This window comes from Ambystoma mexicanum, chromosome 4q (assembly GCF_040938575.1).
Source record: "Ambystoma mexicanum isolate Mex_15411 chromosome 4q, UKY_AmexF1_1, whole genome shotgun sequence".
Lineage (NCBI taxonomy): Eukaryota > Metazoa > Chordata > Amphibia > Caudata > Ambystomatidae > Ambystoma > Ambystoma mexicanum.
The window spans coordinates 374,347,487-374,361,672 of NC_090928.1; the positions used below are offsets into that span (position 1 = coordinate 374,347,487).

Sequence of the window (14,186 nt, forward strand, 5' to 3'; positions counted from 1 at the left end):
TTCCAACATTATTGTACGCTACCTGCTAAGGGTTATAAGAGGCAATAACGTTAAGTTCAGAGCACAGGCTTCTTGGAATTTAAGGGCTACAGTCACCCATTTCACCATCCTTAATATGTTGGTTAGCAGGCAGAGGGAAATCTCAAACCTCACACTTACATGCTCAGTGGCCTGCTGGGACTGTTGCCTGTCAAGGGCAGGGTCTGTTGAGGCAGGGCAAGGCATTTGTCGGGCGTTCATCAGGCATTGGTCAGGGTAGGGGCCGGAATCCATGCTCTTTTCACCCAAAGGTCTAATTTGCTGTTTCCCACAAGCCCTAGAATCTTCTCACACAGACCACAACTCACCAGGTTTTCACTAATGTGATTGCTTGGCTCCTCCTGATGGATCGTTTGCATGCACAACAGCACACAGAACATGATATAACATGGACTGTGATTAAACAAGTCACAAAACAAGTCACATGCTCCTTTAACATGAGCAAAAATAGATATTCAGACTTCACAACCATGTAGATGGGCTCCATGACAATATTCTTTGGAATCAATTGACAAATTGATGAGAGAGGCACTACAAGGTGAAAAGCTCCAATTGCCCTTACATCATTAAGATCCAACCTCATCATAACCTTATAACCTCGCCCCCTTTTCTACAGGAATGCAAGAAGGTTACCCAAAAGTACATTCGTATAGGGGTCACTTCAATTTGCAGTGTCAATACATTTGATACAGAGGTGGACTCAATGATTCTGACTATTTGACATTACCTGGATATATGTGCGGTGCGTTATCTTTTAAACTGGGGTCCTACAATGTTAATTCCCCTTTTTATAAACTTGAATGATCATAATTCCGCAGATCAAAATGGGCTTTAAGTTTCATGGTTGCAATACCAATCATTGCTTAAATAGTGCCTGACATATCAATGAGTGATGTACTGTTTGATAGTATAAGTATAGATTTGTGCCTATACTAAGATGGTGGACTGTTTTGGGTGCATAGACTACGGACATCAGGATCTGAAGACTGTTGATCACACACCCTAAGAACAATATAGATGTGAATCATACAACCTAAAATGATGCCGGAGACATACCACATGTGGACACAGACCGTGTGCAGTTGTGACTGGGTGAAGTAATTGGAAAGAACAAGAGATGAGCAGCTACTCCAGAACAGGCATACGCGTGGTCTCTCTGCAATATCATTTCCTAAGAAGTTGCAAAAGATGTAAAGACGTTTTTCTTGTGTGTCACAGGGGATAATAGAACATTTAAACAAAGGACTACAAGTGTACAAAATAAACAAATACCGACTGCAACAAGGTATTTAGCTGTAGGGCTAAGCGATCTAGCCTGTAATAATGTCATCCTTAGTTTGGCTAAGCTGGTGGTGAGTAGAACATGTTGCCACTGGCTAGATGTACCATTGTGTCTTTGTGGTTTCCTCCTTAGTAGATCCAACCCTCATAACTCTAGATGAAATGGAGGCTGGGCATTCAATGCTTCAAATACGAAACGACTGAAAGTCTCTTTGGCTATTGCAAAGACACACCCCAGGTAGGCATCCCTGTACCTAACCGGCGAGTACTGTTGCATGTATAGAAGAAGAGGGTCCGTAGGTAATAATGGGGTGTGGCGGCTCTCCAGAATGACCGACTCATTGACTAGGTGAACGTGGGTGTAAACATTCAATTGAGAGAACATGGTCCTCAAAAGAAAGATAAGAAAATAGAGCAGACCTTTGTATGAGAAAACAATAGGTTAGTGGAAATAAAAAGAATTGACACCGGTCAAAATATGGTGGGTGTGTAACAGAGGTTGACTGACACACCTTGTCTCCTTTGGTTTTCTAGGTCAAGTGATGCAAACACTATTCAAAGGTGGAATAGAGTCAATACAACAGAATATTTTAAGAACGGTAAATATTCTTGGCCTTACATCTTGAAGAATTAAGAATTATATAATTCACATTACATTCAGAAACCGGTTAATGTTGTAAACTATGATGAGTTGTTTGTATTTGTTTAGACACAGTATAGCAAAATCAATATTTTGCATTATGTTTTGCTCAACTACATGCTTTGTACTAATTTAAAAAAATACACTTGATCTAGAGACATATTTATACAGAGAAGGACACAGTTTATGCTTGCACTAAATATTAGATATCACGGTCCAGTATATTGTTGAAGGTCCTTTAGCTCTCCTTTAGATTGGTATCACATCAATCCGCATTCCCTAGAATCCCCATAACCAAGGGCACGAAGAGAGTGCATCAATCCATCGATCTGGGCAAATTATACAGGGGGCTCTCGCTAAACCATGTTACTTCAGCAACAAAACCTCTGCTTGAAAAGGTTGAACATAGATACTCACCTAATCACTGGTGCAGCATGACAGTGATTTTCTGCATCCACCCAAACATGTCAATTTAAACAGAAACATTGCCACGGTCCTACAAAACGGAGCTATGGAAGCAGGCATTGAGTACTCTCCTTTTCAGGGACTGCTTCTTGGTGAAGAACAAGTCTTGCATTATATTCTAACCAAACTCTCAATGCTATAGAAGAGAGCAGTAAGGATTGGGCTCTGGAGGACGTAGGCTTGGTGCAACGTACAATGGAGACAGGCTGTAGGTTCACTCCAGTGAAAACATACGTACTCTAGCAAGTTGCATCAAGTTAAACACTCATTACGTAAACACTATTGCAATAACCACCCATTGGGAAGGTGAATAGTACATGTACACAACTCTTTAACTTTATCTTTATCCATATCTGCTGACATCTTCTCACTTCCTTAGCTCACTTCCTGAGCACACAGAGAGCCTCACACACACCCACATTTTACATATGTGCTCACCACTCCCCAACTGCATACTACGAGCCCTTCGCTACGCATATTTTCTCTCTGTTTTAAATACACATCATTCCAGAAACAACAACCTCTACAATCTATCTCGATCTTATATCCCACTGTTCTTCTGTCGATGCCTTCCAGCAGACCAGGGGCCTGCAATCCGTGGGAGCGACTGAATGATCCTAATTGGGACACGGTTGATGCGCTTTCAGATCACTTCAGTGATTAACTGGCGCAGTACTAAAAAAAAGTATAACAATAAGCCACATATTTTTTCTTCGACATGTAAAATTAAAGTTGCTGCATGTTTTTAAATGGTAATATTTGTATGCAGTTGATTTCGATTCCACACTATTTGTTGTTTCTGAAGTCAAAAGCAAAGCAAATCATCCTAAAAATGCATAAGAAAATGATGCTTCGTACGAGTTGCTTTTTTATCAGTGAATTGCTATTGATATGTGTTGTGCGTTGAATGTAGTTCTCCAAATGGTGCCATGAATAACGCATACACATCTGAACATGTAGCTTCTTTCGGTATGAGTTGTATTCTCATCAATCAAAAGCTATTGATTTGTGATTTATATATATATGGATTTCTCAATGTGCTGCTAGGAGTAACGTATTCATGTACTAAACATTGTGTTTCTTTCAACACAAGTTGTATTTTCATTACTGAACTGCTGTTGATAATGCCGCTGTATTGATCAGCTTTTTCCCTGTGCTTCAATGATTCACCTGATAAATAACCAATTTGCGTGTGAGCCAGCCAGTGTAAAACATATTTTAAATGGTGCTATTCATTGTTCATGAGTTTATGGTGTGTCTGTATCCTGATGACTGATTTTCCTGAGGAGAGCGGGTTATGCAGGATGGCAGGGCACGGTCCTGGGGTTCTCAAAAACTATTGGGGGATTGAGCTCCGTGGCTCATAGGAATTCTGTCCCCCCTTCTTGATGAGCACTGTATCGCCCCTCCTTCAGTGGAGATTATTATTATTACTTTGTTGTATTGAATTAGCTGAATTTAATCAACTTTTCCATTTTAAAAGTTCACTTTACAACACATTTCAGATAATTATTCACAGTATAGAATAGAATCAAGATCATATCCAACATTAATAAATTTAATATGATCATAATACAATCAAATTCTGTACAATAAAAATAACCTCTGGAGCAGCCTCGCTTTGACATACTTCCCGGTTTTATTCCCCTAGTGGGCAAGCTAGACTTAGCTGTTTATATTCTAAATGATCCCTTGAATGGGGTGTATGGCTCAGTTTCGTTAATGAGGTCTCTTGTACTAGTAGATCGGGCAGCTACTCGTTTAGCTGGCTGAGGTGGACGGGGAACACATATGTTTTTACGTTTGGTGCTGTAGAGGCCCAAGATTCTTGTGTTCCACTATCTATAAATCTTTAATGCCAGATATAATTATCTGAGTAGTATGTACCTGAACGGCTTTGGTGGGGCCTCTGATCCAATGGTCAAACTGCATGGCTGGCAACACCAACCACCCCAACTACCCAACTACTGATGGCGAGTGTGCTTCACTGCCAGCCTCCCCAGATTCCTGCTGCAGCAATGTTTCCCTGTGGTCTCACGGGATCCTAAATTCTCCCCAACTACCACGACCTTTGCCGAGCATAGAATGTTTGTAATGGATTCCTGTGGATCTGGCCAGCTTTTAACTGCTGCTAAAAGCAGATGGATTCCTTAGCAATCCAATGGTTTTACGCCAGCATGAAAATTGCATGCGGGCGGAAAGCATTCATTTGGGGCAGGTGAAGCCTATGGGGAAAGCTGACACAGTAATTCCATTCTGTGGCTGCTACCTGCAAAATGTAGAAAATTCCTTGAAGCAGGAAAGATGGGTTAAGACTTACTCCTGCATTTTCTGACTCTGGAGGACTTGAAAAGGACCCTCATGGGTTAAGGTGACAGAATTATGCACTGGGCACATCCTATTTAGAAACTGATGAGTGGAATCGGAAGTACTAACATATATAGTTTTGCTTAATTTTCGTGAAAGGAAACAATGGAAAATAATTACAATGGGGGTAGGTGCTCGTCCTGTAAAGAGCTTTGAATGCGAATGATTTTAAAACTAGCTTATCATTGGTAGAGGTGTTTATTACAAACAAATCCTATTCCCCACAATAAGGTCCCTAAAGCGAGTGCACTACTGATACTAATAGAATAGCTCCAGAAAAGCCTGTTGATGGGATTACTACAGCCTTTACCACCTTCAGCGGGGGACGGGTAGGGATATTTTCCATGCAGTAGAAGATGGAGGATACGATCCTGTGCATTGGCTTCAGAGGGCTGAATGAGAGCATTTCATAAAAGCAGATACCTGTTATCCCTAATACCTACCCTCACATACTAAGTGAGAGATGATGGCCTTTGCATTATACTTTAATCTTAATGGCATGCTCCTCTCGCTGTGCACCCATGTCAGGGACAACTGGAAGACAATCTTATCGACCAAACACGCAACTTGTAAGACCTGGAAATGTCCTTAGTGTTTTGCAATACACCAATGACTTTCCAGTACTCAGACACCCTTTTCTTCCAAGACTTCATCAGAGTATTCCTGGGGTCTGGCTCAATCACATACACCTCAGAACATGTTACTAACATGTTGAACATGTGACGGCATGCCACATCTAAGAAAAAATCAGCTCTACACAAATCTGGAAGACTATCATTTTCCTTTCGTGGTGGTGGAATTCAAACCCCCAAAAAAGGTTGTGGACGGACAAAAGAATGTCCAAGTCACTCTTGATTGGCCTGCTCCAGGACTGTCCCTGAAGTCCAACGAATCCTTGGGTTCACAAACCTTTATCAATGGTTCATTACAAATAATCTTCAAAACACTCTGCAGAACACACCCCCAGCCAGGGAGCGGAATTCATATAGGAAAATATCTCCATCTGCAAACCAACATGAACACTAAGGTCCAGCAAAGACATTCGCCTTGAACAGAAACAATTCACAAAACATGAATTTCCAGGCATCAGCATTCACCTACATAGCTGTGATACTCTGGAGCTCGCTCCCAAAGGAAATACAAACAACAGAAGATCACCTAAATTTCAGGAAATTGCTAAAAACTACTTGTCTATTTGTCTATTTGGTTATTTCTTACGCGCACCAGGCAGAATAAGCTGCATTTGGGTGTAGTTGTTAACTAAAAAGTCGAGTTCTAGCTGTGATGAACTGTATTCGCCCTTATTACTTAGATTCATTTAAATAAGACGGTTTTAAGTTCTTTTTTGAAGCCTTCTAATGAGATGTATGATTGTATACCTATAGGTAGCTGGTTCCACAGCTCTGGTCCAAACACAGAAAACCTCCTGTCACCCTTTGAGGTGCATTTGGTCCGAGGGACGTCCACCAAGCTTTTATCTCCTGACCGGAGGTCTCTGGTTGGCTGGTAATGGTGGATTCTGGTATTCAGATATCTAGGTGCGGGTTTATAAAAACATTTGTACATAAGGCACGCCATCTTGAATTTAATTCGGTCCTCCAGCATGAGCCAATGGAGTGCTCTCCGAAATGTTGAGACATGTTCCCTTTTTCCCAGATGGGCAATTAGCCTGACTGCCGCATTCTGGGCCCTCTGGAGTCTCACCATCTGTTTCACTGGGATCCCTGTCATCAGACTATTACAATAGTCGAGATGGGAATTTACCAAAGCTCCTACAACCACAGAATGATCTTGAGGTGCTATAAAAGGGAGTACGTTCCTGAGCATGCACAAGGAGTAGTACACTGCTTTTACTTTGGCCCCTACCTGGGCTTCGCTGGCCAGGTTTTCTTGCCAAGTGCACCCACAGTTTTTCACTTTCTTCGAAAACGGAATGTCTTCACCCAGGATCTGCTGTGTTATATTTTTTTCTTCATTTCTCTTTTTTTCTCAGATATAAATAATATTACTTCTGTTTTAGCTGCATTGAGCTGCAGCTGGTTACATGCCATCCATTTTTTTATATCTTGCATGCACCGGTCGATCCCTTCAAATGCCTCAGACAAATTATCTGTTTCCACGTAAATCTGTGTGTTGTCAGCATATGAATGTATTCGTAAACCGTGTTTTCTCAAAATATCAAACAGCGGTTCGGATGTACAAGTTAAAGATCAGAGGTGAGAGCATTGAGCCTTGGGGGGACTCCGCATCTCAGCTGTATTAACTCTGAAAGGAAGGCTCCCAGTATCATCTGCTGGGTTCTATCCTGCAGAAAGGAGTCAAACCAGTCCACCACTACTTTAGCAGCTCTCCCTATTTTTTCAATCCGTTGAAGGATGATCTTATGATTGATCGTGTCGAACGCTGCCGACAGGTCGAGCATCAGTAGTATCGTGGAGCTTCCCCCACCTGCAGCTTCCAACAGATCATCCTGGACTGCCAATAAGGCAGTCTCTGTCCCATGGTTTGGGCGGAACCCCGACTGATATTCATCTAGAAGGTCTTTACTGTCTACAAACTGCTGGAATTGGTTGCAGACGATTTTCTCCAGGATTTTAGTGGGCCAGCATAAATTGGCAACTGGGTGGTAGTTTTTCAAAACCATAGGATCTAGGTTAGCCTTCTTCAACAGGGGTTTTACCAAAGCTCCCTTTTGTGAGTGTGGCTCCCTTTTGTGAGTGTGGGACATAGTGTTATATCTTGATGGTCGTGAAGATTATGAGAAAACTCCGTCCCCAAGTGCCACACAGGGAGATAGTAAAATAACTCTCTCTGGGATCCTTGAGGCCACAGGTGTTGAGTGCCGAAGGAGCAGGAACCAGGAACGCCGGAACCCCCATGACCGCTGTAAGGCAAGCAAGGGTTAAGTACAACAGTGAAGTCAGACAATAGTCAGAAGATATAAAGGGTATCACTACAGGGCTTACCTAGGCGGAAAGGGAGCGGGATGTCAAACCATACCCTTTGTTGGGACAAACAAGGCAAGAGGTGTTCCCACACCTGCAGTATATGGCTGGCAGCAGCAAGTGGTGGAAAATGCTGGTCGGCACACTTGATGGAACCACACTGTGACACCGGTGTAAGTCGTGATGGTAAATGTTCCGTAAACTGAGCGAGGCAATCCATAAACAATTCAAAAGAGTTCCGAGGTCAGGAGCCAATGAGTATAACCAAGTCAGAGGGAAAATCCGAAGGAAAACCAGTTAGCAGTGCCAGGAGTCAGAGGACCAAAAGTAAAACGAGGCAGACCGTAATCCAAGGGTGAGACAAGAGGAATCCGTTAAACTCTCCGTAGTCTGATATCATGAACAAGAAAGCAAAGAAAACGCCAAACAGTGTTGAAGCGAAACAGCTGTGAAGCACCGTGTAAGTGCGTACTGGCTGTCTTTAACTGCGCTGGACAGTCAGGTGACACACGCCTCGGTTCCACGTGATGCACGTCTCTCCAAGCGCTTCCACGTCACGTGTTCAGTGATAACATCAGTCGGTTGGCTTTTCTTGGTCACGTGACGTGGAACCGAACTGGGCCAGAGGTTACGGTGGACTGTTGAACAACGCCAAGGCAGCTGCCAATGGAGGAACGGTTGCAAGGACCTCGGGCAACCATACATGCCCGTCTTCCTCCGTGTGCGACACCCATGAACACCACATTGCTGCTGCCACCCTGTCTGGGTAAGTGTTGGTAAACGGGCAGAAGGGGAGTTGGAAGGATGGGAACCTGAAGGGATATCGGCACTGGAGTGATGGGAACCTGTAGATGGAACAGTCTGCATGACACATAGCCCTCCATTAAGGATTTATTAACAAATGAGGTTATAAATGGAGTGAGGTTAGCTGCCAAGCGAATGGCAGTACATGCTGGCATAGGAAAAGCCTAGTCCTTTGTGGGTTTCAATTGGAGTATTAGGGCTTGTACTGCTTCCTTTTCAATGGGTTGGAAGCAGAAGCTCTCGTCTTTTTCCTGGTTTTCTACCACTTCTATCTCTTCTCTGGGTTCTTCCCACTCTTCCGCAATCATCACTTCGGTAATACTTTTCTGGATATCCACAATTTTTTGTTAAAAAAAACCATTGAACTTGTTAGCTTGCTCCTGTGAGTCGGCGGTGGGTGCTGCCATACATTTAGGGTTCCTAAACCTTGTCACTACATCAAATAGAGCTTTAGCTTGATTACCTGCCTGCTTGATTTCTCCTTGGAGGAATTCTTTTTTGCCACAAATAAGGCGTTATTATATTCCTTTAAGCAGGCTCTCGCCTTCTCAGCATCTCTATCTAATTTGGAAGACCTCCAAAGTCGGCTAGTCTGGCGTACCTGTTTGCGCAGCAGACCCAATGCTGGGCTAAACCAGGATTTGGATTTTTTGGTGACCTTAAGTTTGAGTGGTGCGTACTTATCGCAAATCTCTTTTAACAAGTCTGCCCCTTTACTGAAAAACTCTTCACATGCCAGTCCAGTGTCCAGACATGCCAATCGATTTTCCACTTCCTCCCCAGGGATTTTTTCCAGGTCCGACGCCTTCCGGCACCATGTTGGCGTGGTCTCCCATCATTTCCCCCTCTGTGGTCCAGTTCCCCTGACAGCAGCTAACTGCAAACAGTGGTCCGACCACAGAAGTAGAATGGTCTCACAGAATTGAACGGCCCCTCCTCTTACTGCTAGAAGATGTAAGCAATGACCCTTGTTATGGGAGGATTCCCTAGTGATAATCTCCAAATCATGATTATCCAGGGGTTCCATCAGGGCAACATGGTTAGGATGAGTATTATCCTTCTCCAACCAGATGTTCCAATCTCCTATACATAATAGCTCTTTATATTTACTCCCCATTAATATGAGGTGGGCATCTAATGTTTCCAAAACAGACCACTTTTATTGCTTGAGTATGAGACACAAACATTGAAAATTCCCCAAACTGGGTATTGTCATTCCAGTCCAATCTCTCCAAGTGTGAGATGTTCATGGATGACTTATATATTATTGCAACGCCCCATCCTCTCCCGTCCTCTCTGTTGATAATCTGAATGATATACTTCTCTGGTACCAACTTATGAAATATTGTTTGGGACCCTTCAGTAATCCATGTTTCTGTCAGACATAGGAGCTCCAAGTCTAACTCTTGAATGAATTCTCCCACTTTCCCAGCATGTGCCACTGCTGACCGTGCGCTAAGTGAAGCCACTTTTATAGTTCTCCTCTTCCCATGCCGTCTGAACTCCCCTTTCCAATCCATGCTGTCGAATTTTGTTTAAACATCTCAGGTGTAGATGACCCTGCTCCAGATCCCAGGATCTCAACTGCATTGCTGTATAACTTACTTTCAATTTATTATTTTCCATCTTCTGAATCTTGCCTAAAAACATGGCTCTTTAACTCACGAAGCTAAAGAGGGAACACATACGAACACATACGAAGGAACATCTCCAATACAACACAATGCGAAACAACAAAACCGGATCCCCCAGAGAAATAAACCCCTCACCCCCAAACACCATAGAGTAAGATTAACACAACAGATCAACTCAACGCACAGAAAAAGACTCAGACGATTCCCGACGAACCATACTAAAACGCTCTAATACTCTGCATAGCTAACACCCAACAGTGAAGAAACAAGACACAAACCTTTGTCACAAAAACAAAAACACTGCAAACTACAAGCACTCTATCGACTCTCCACAACACTGAAGATGCACATAAAACACCCAGATACAATCACCCACCAACACCAAATAACGCTGATCAAATAGAAACATACCAGCACACAGTGACAGTTGTTTCTGAACTAAAGCCACCAACAGCACATCAAAGCTCTCTTGCGCTTTTCCCTCTCAATCCCACGAACTAACCTGTCCCAACCACCCTTCCTTTTCAAATCTGCATGGGTGCCTGGAGACCATGAAAATGTGCAGTATAAATCGCAAAAACATTACATAACATATTAAACTAATTGCCTATGATATTTCGGTTTACCAACATACTGTAATAACAATGTTTTTCAGGAATCCTGCTATTCATTCCAAAGCTCAAGTACTTTTTTTCTCTGTTCCAATTGTTGACCAACCAGACCCACACTGTCCCTCAGTCGTGGAAATCAATGCCTCTTACGTCGACCTTTGGCCGCCTAACCACAACAAGGTACACCAAATATTCACCATATCAGAGCCTTTCGTTCCCAGACATACAACACCACTCAGGTGAACTATGTAATTTACAATAAGGAAATTCTGGTCCTTCCTAGAAATAATGCATACAACTATATCATAATTAAATATGCTTTGTTATTTGGTTATGAGTATAGTGCCACATTCTCCCTGGGACTAGCAACACAAATAGTGAACAAGGATACAGAAAGAATTCATAACGTTTTTGATCAGTTCAAAATTTGAGAAGAGTGGCAATTAACTTGTCATCAGCATAGGCCTGTTGCAAGAGGCGTCCAAGGAGCCTGGATAGCCCTCCATTGTGGATCATAGTAAAGCATCACCTGTAGTCATCGGTATAGGTATGGTGAAAGTGTTGACATCAGGATTTGGGTCCGATATCCCCTTAGCCCAGTGGACAAAAGTGATTGAAATTGTGTCCATTTCCTATTTTTCCACAACGTTTCAGAATGCTGGTGGAGAGACGCCCCCCACACCTCTTCCCCACCGCACAGATGTGCCTAGCCTCCCAGCCATTAACATGCATGTAATCCAAACACTTCCACAGTAAGCGTACTGTAGTCACACATGCACTATACAAAATAATGTAGGCCTTGAATGAAATGTACCTGCCGTGCTGATGGATGGCCGCTTGTGAAGTTATCAGGGCACAGGTCCCAGGAGGACGATACGATGTCGACCGATTTTTCAGCTGAGTTCAGCAAATTCATCCAGCCTTGGAAGAGAGACAGATGAGATGTGGAGTTCTCTGAATAGCCCAATCCTTCCGGGATGTTTTCCACCAGAGTCACACTGAAAAGAAAACATATAGTACTTAGCAGGACATTTAACATAGACACGTCTGTATTCTCTCCAGCGAGTGCTGTTTTGCATGGGATTGCTACCTCATCAAGCCAGTCCCAGAACACTATGTTGTGTAAGACGTTAGTATTTATGGTATTTATTTGTTTCCAACATTCCAGCCTGTATCAGTGCATACATATGTTTTGTTCATTTTATCGTTATTCATCGATATTTATGTGTTGCTGTAAACAGAACAACTTGAACCCATGTATTAGGACAATTACAGGGCTGGGCCCCTGCAGATTCAACTTTAAAACAGCCTGGTTCTCTGCTTGCTGCTGACCTAAGCACATCGATCCAGCCCTTTAAACAGATTCAAAGTGAATCCATGGGGCCATTCTGAGGGAGGCGGTAAGGGGTTAACGGCGCCGGTAATGGTGCTGGAGCCGTCAACCCCTTAACGCCCTATTACGAGTCTGCTTGCGGGACCCGCAAAGGGCGCCTGGTAAAACCAGGCGCCCTTAGCGGGTCCCGTTAGGAGTCCAGGGTGCTAACACGGGCCCGTCATTAACGGGCCGGTTGTTAGCATCCTTCCTATTCCCATTGAGCTCTATGGGGGCTCGAATGGGAATGGGGATGTACCGAGTCCGGGTTCCCTGAATGAGGAATTACCTGGCCCTCCAAGGTCGGAATGGCCCGATAATTCCTCATTTAAGGAACCCGGACCCGGTACTCGGTACCCGGTACCCAGTAAGGGGGTACCTCCAAGGTCGTAATGACCCCCCATGTCTTTTTTATTTTGCTCTCCATACATTCTGCACAACCATGGGCTTTTAAGGCATAAATGCAGGAGCGGCTTGTCCATAAGAGTGAGTTGACAGTTTCTTTTCCCATGTGTTCATGTCCAATGGACCATGCAAGGTTGGTGGCGTTTTCAGTGGTGCCTTGAGAATTTCTTAATTGGAGGGTTGAAAATATTTACTATAAATATGCCAGAACGACCAAGCTTGGGGGATGGGCGGTAAGTCTGAACCAATGAGTGGACTTCGGGCGGGGGTTCTCCCCCAAGAAAATATGTTGAGTATTGGGTAAAAATCGTGCATTTTACAGCACACTTTAAGTGAACAATTTTAAGTCTACAAAAGCCAGGCAGTATATAGATTGGTGGGGTAGCTCATGAAAGCTTCCAAAGATGCAAGTCGCCAACAGTACACAGGAGCATTTTCCAATACATTTTCATGATGCCTTTGCTCACAATATATGCTTGTATTAAAACATTGTCACACTGGTTGTGCCCATATATTTTCATACTAGTTGCACCAATATATTCCAGTATTCCCATATATGAACATACTCATTTTTGCTTTGCGCATAATGCCATTAATGATGCTATGAGAAAACATGTCCATGCTGGTTCTGCCAATATATCGCAGTATCCCCATGTAAGAACATACTCCTGTTGGTTTTGCCATTAAAAATGCCATGCCACGATGTGGAAATGTGTCCAAACTGGCTGCAACAAAATGCCAGTTGAGTCACATAATAACACATCATGCTTGCTTTATCAGATGGCAAGTAAAACATGGCATGCCAAACACATAACTAGACTCGCTCCACAAAAATGCCAGTCTAGCCATTTAATAAGACTTATCATGCTTGTTTTATTGTATCTGCCATTAAAAAAGGCCATGCCAAAGAAATAACTAAAATACCAGTCTAGTCACGTAATATATTAGGTTTGCTTAATCATAGATGCCGCATAAGAAATGCCATGCCAAAGGAATAGCTAGACTGGTTTACTCATAAAGCCAGTCTAGCCACGTAATAACACTTATCATGCTTGCTTTTTCATAGATGCCCAATAAGAAATGCCATGCCAAAGAAAAAGCTAGATTGGCGGCACCTAAATGTCAGTATAGCCACATAACAACACTTATCATGCTTTCTTTATCAAAGATGACCAGTAAAAAATATTGTGTTATACATCAGAAAGAATGGTTGCAGGCCTCACTTGTGTCTGATGCACAAAGTCTCTGATGCATTCTAAGGAATCAGAGAAAAGCGCAGGATGATTATTCTCTGAAAAGGCATTGGGCCTGATTACGAGTATGGAGGTAGCTATGCCGCTTCTAGAGGCATGGCTACCCCCATACCAGGTACCGAACGCCGGCCCTCGCAAAGGCACTCGACAAGGCTGGTCACTGACTGAGCCTCCTCACTTCAGTCAGCCAGCACCAGAGCAGGAGCTCTTGGGTGCGCTCGCCGTTTGCCTGGAGCTGCAACTGCTCTCCATACCCAGCCTGGAGGCTGAGGTAAGCCTGCATGGCATTTTCATAGCGCCTCGCAGCCTCCGACTGAAGCGCTGCACTAGACACCTAAATAGGCTCCATAGCATTGCCATATGCTAATGA

At 43.3% G+C, this 14,186-nt stretch overlaps 1 protein-coding gene across 2 annotated transcripts in view; it reads right to left on the reverse strand.

Annotated features, from left to right (window-relative positions):
• Positions 1–14,186, reverse strand: part of PLD5 (phospholipase D family member 5) — a 1,748,035-nt gene that overhangs the window by 948,041 nt on the left and 785,808 nt on the right. For both annotated transcript variants that reach the window (XM_069607944.1, XM_069607945.1), the window contains one exon: positions 11,601–11,784. In XM_069607944.1, the coding sequence (XP_069464045.1) occupies positions 11,601–11,784 (184 nt within the window). The remainder of the gene's footprint in view (positions 1–11,600; positions 11,785–14,186) is intronic.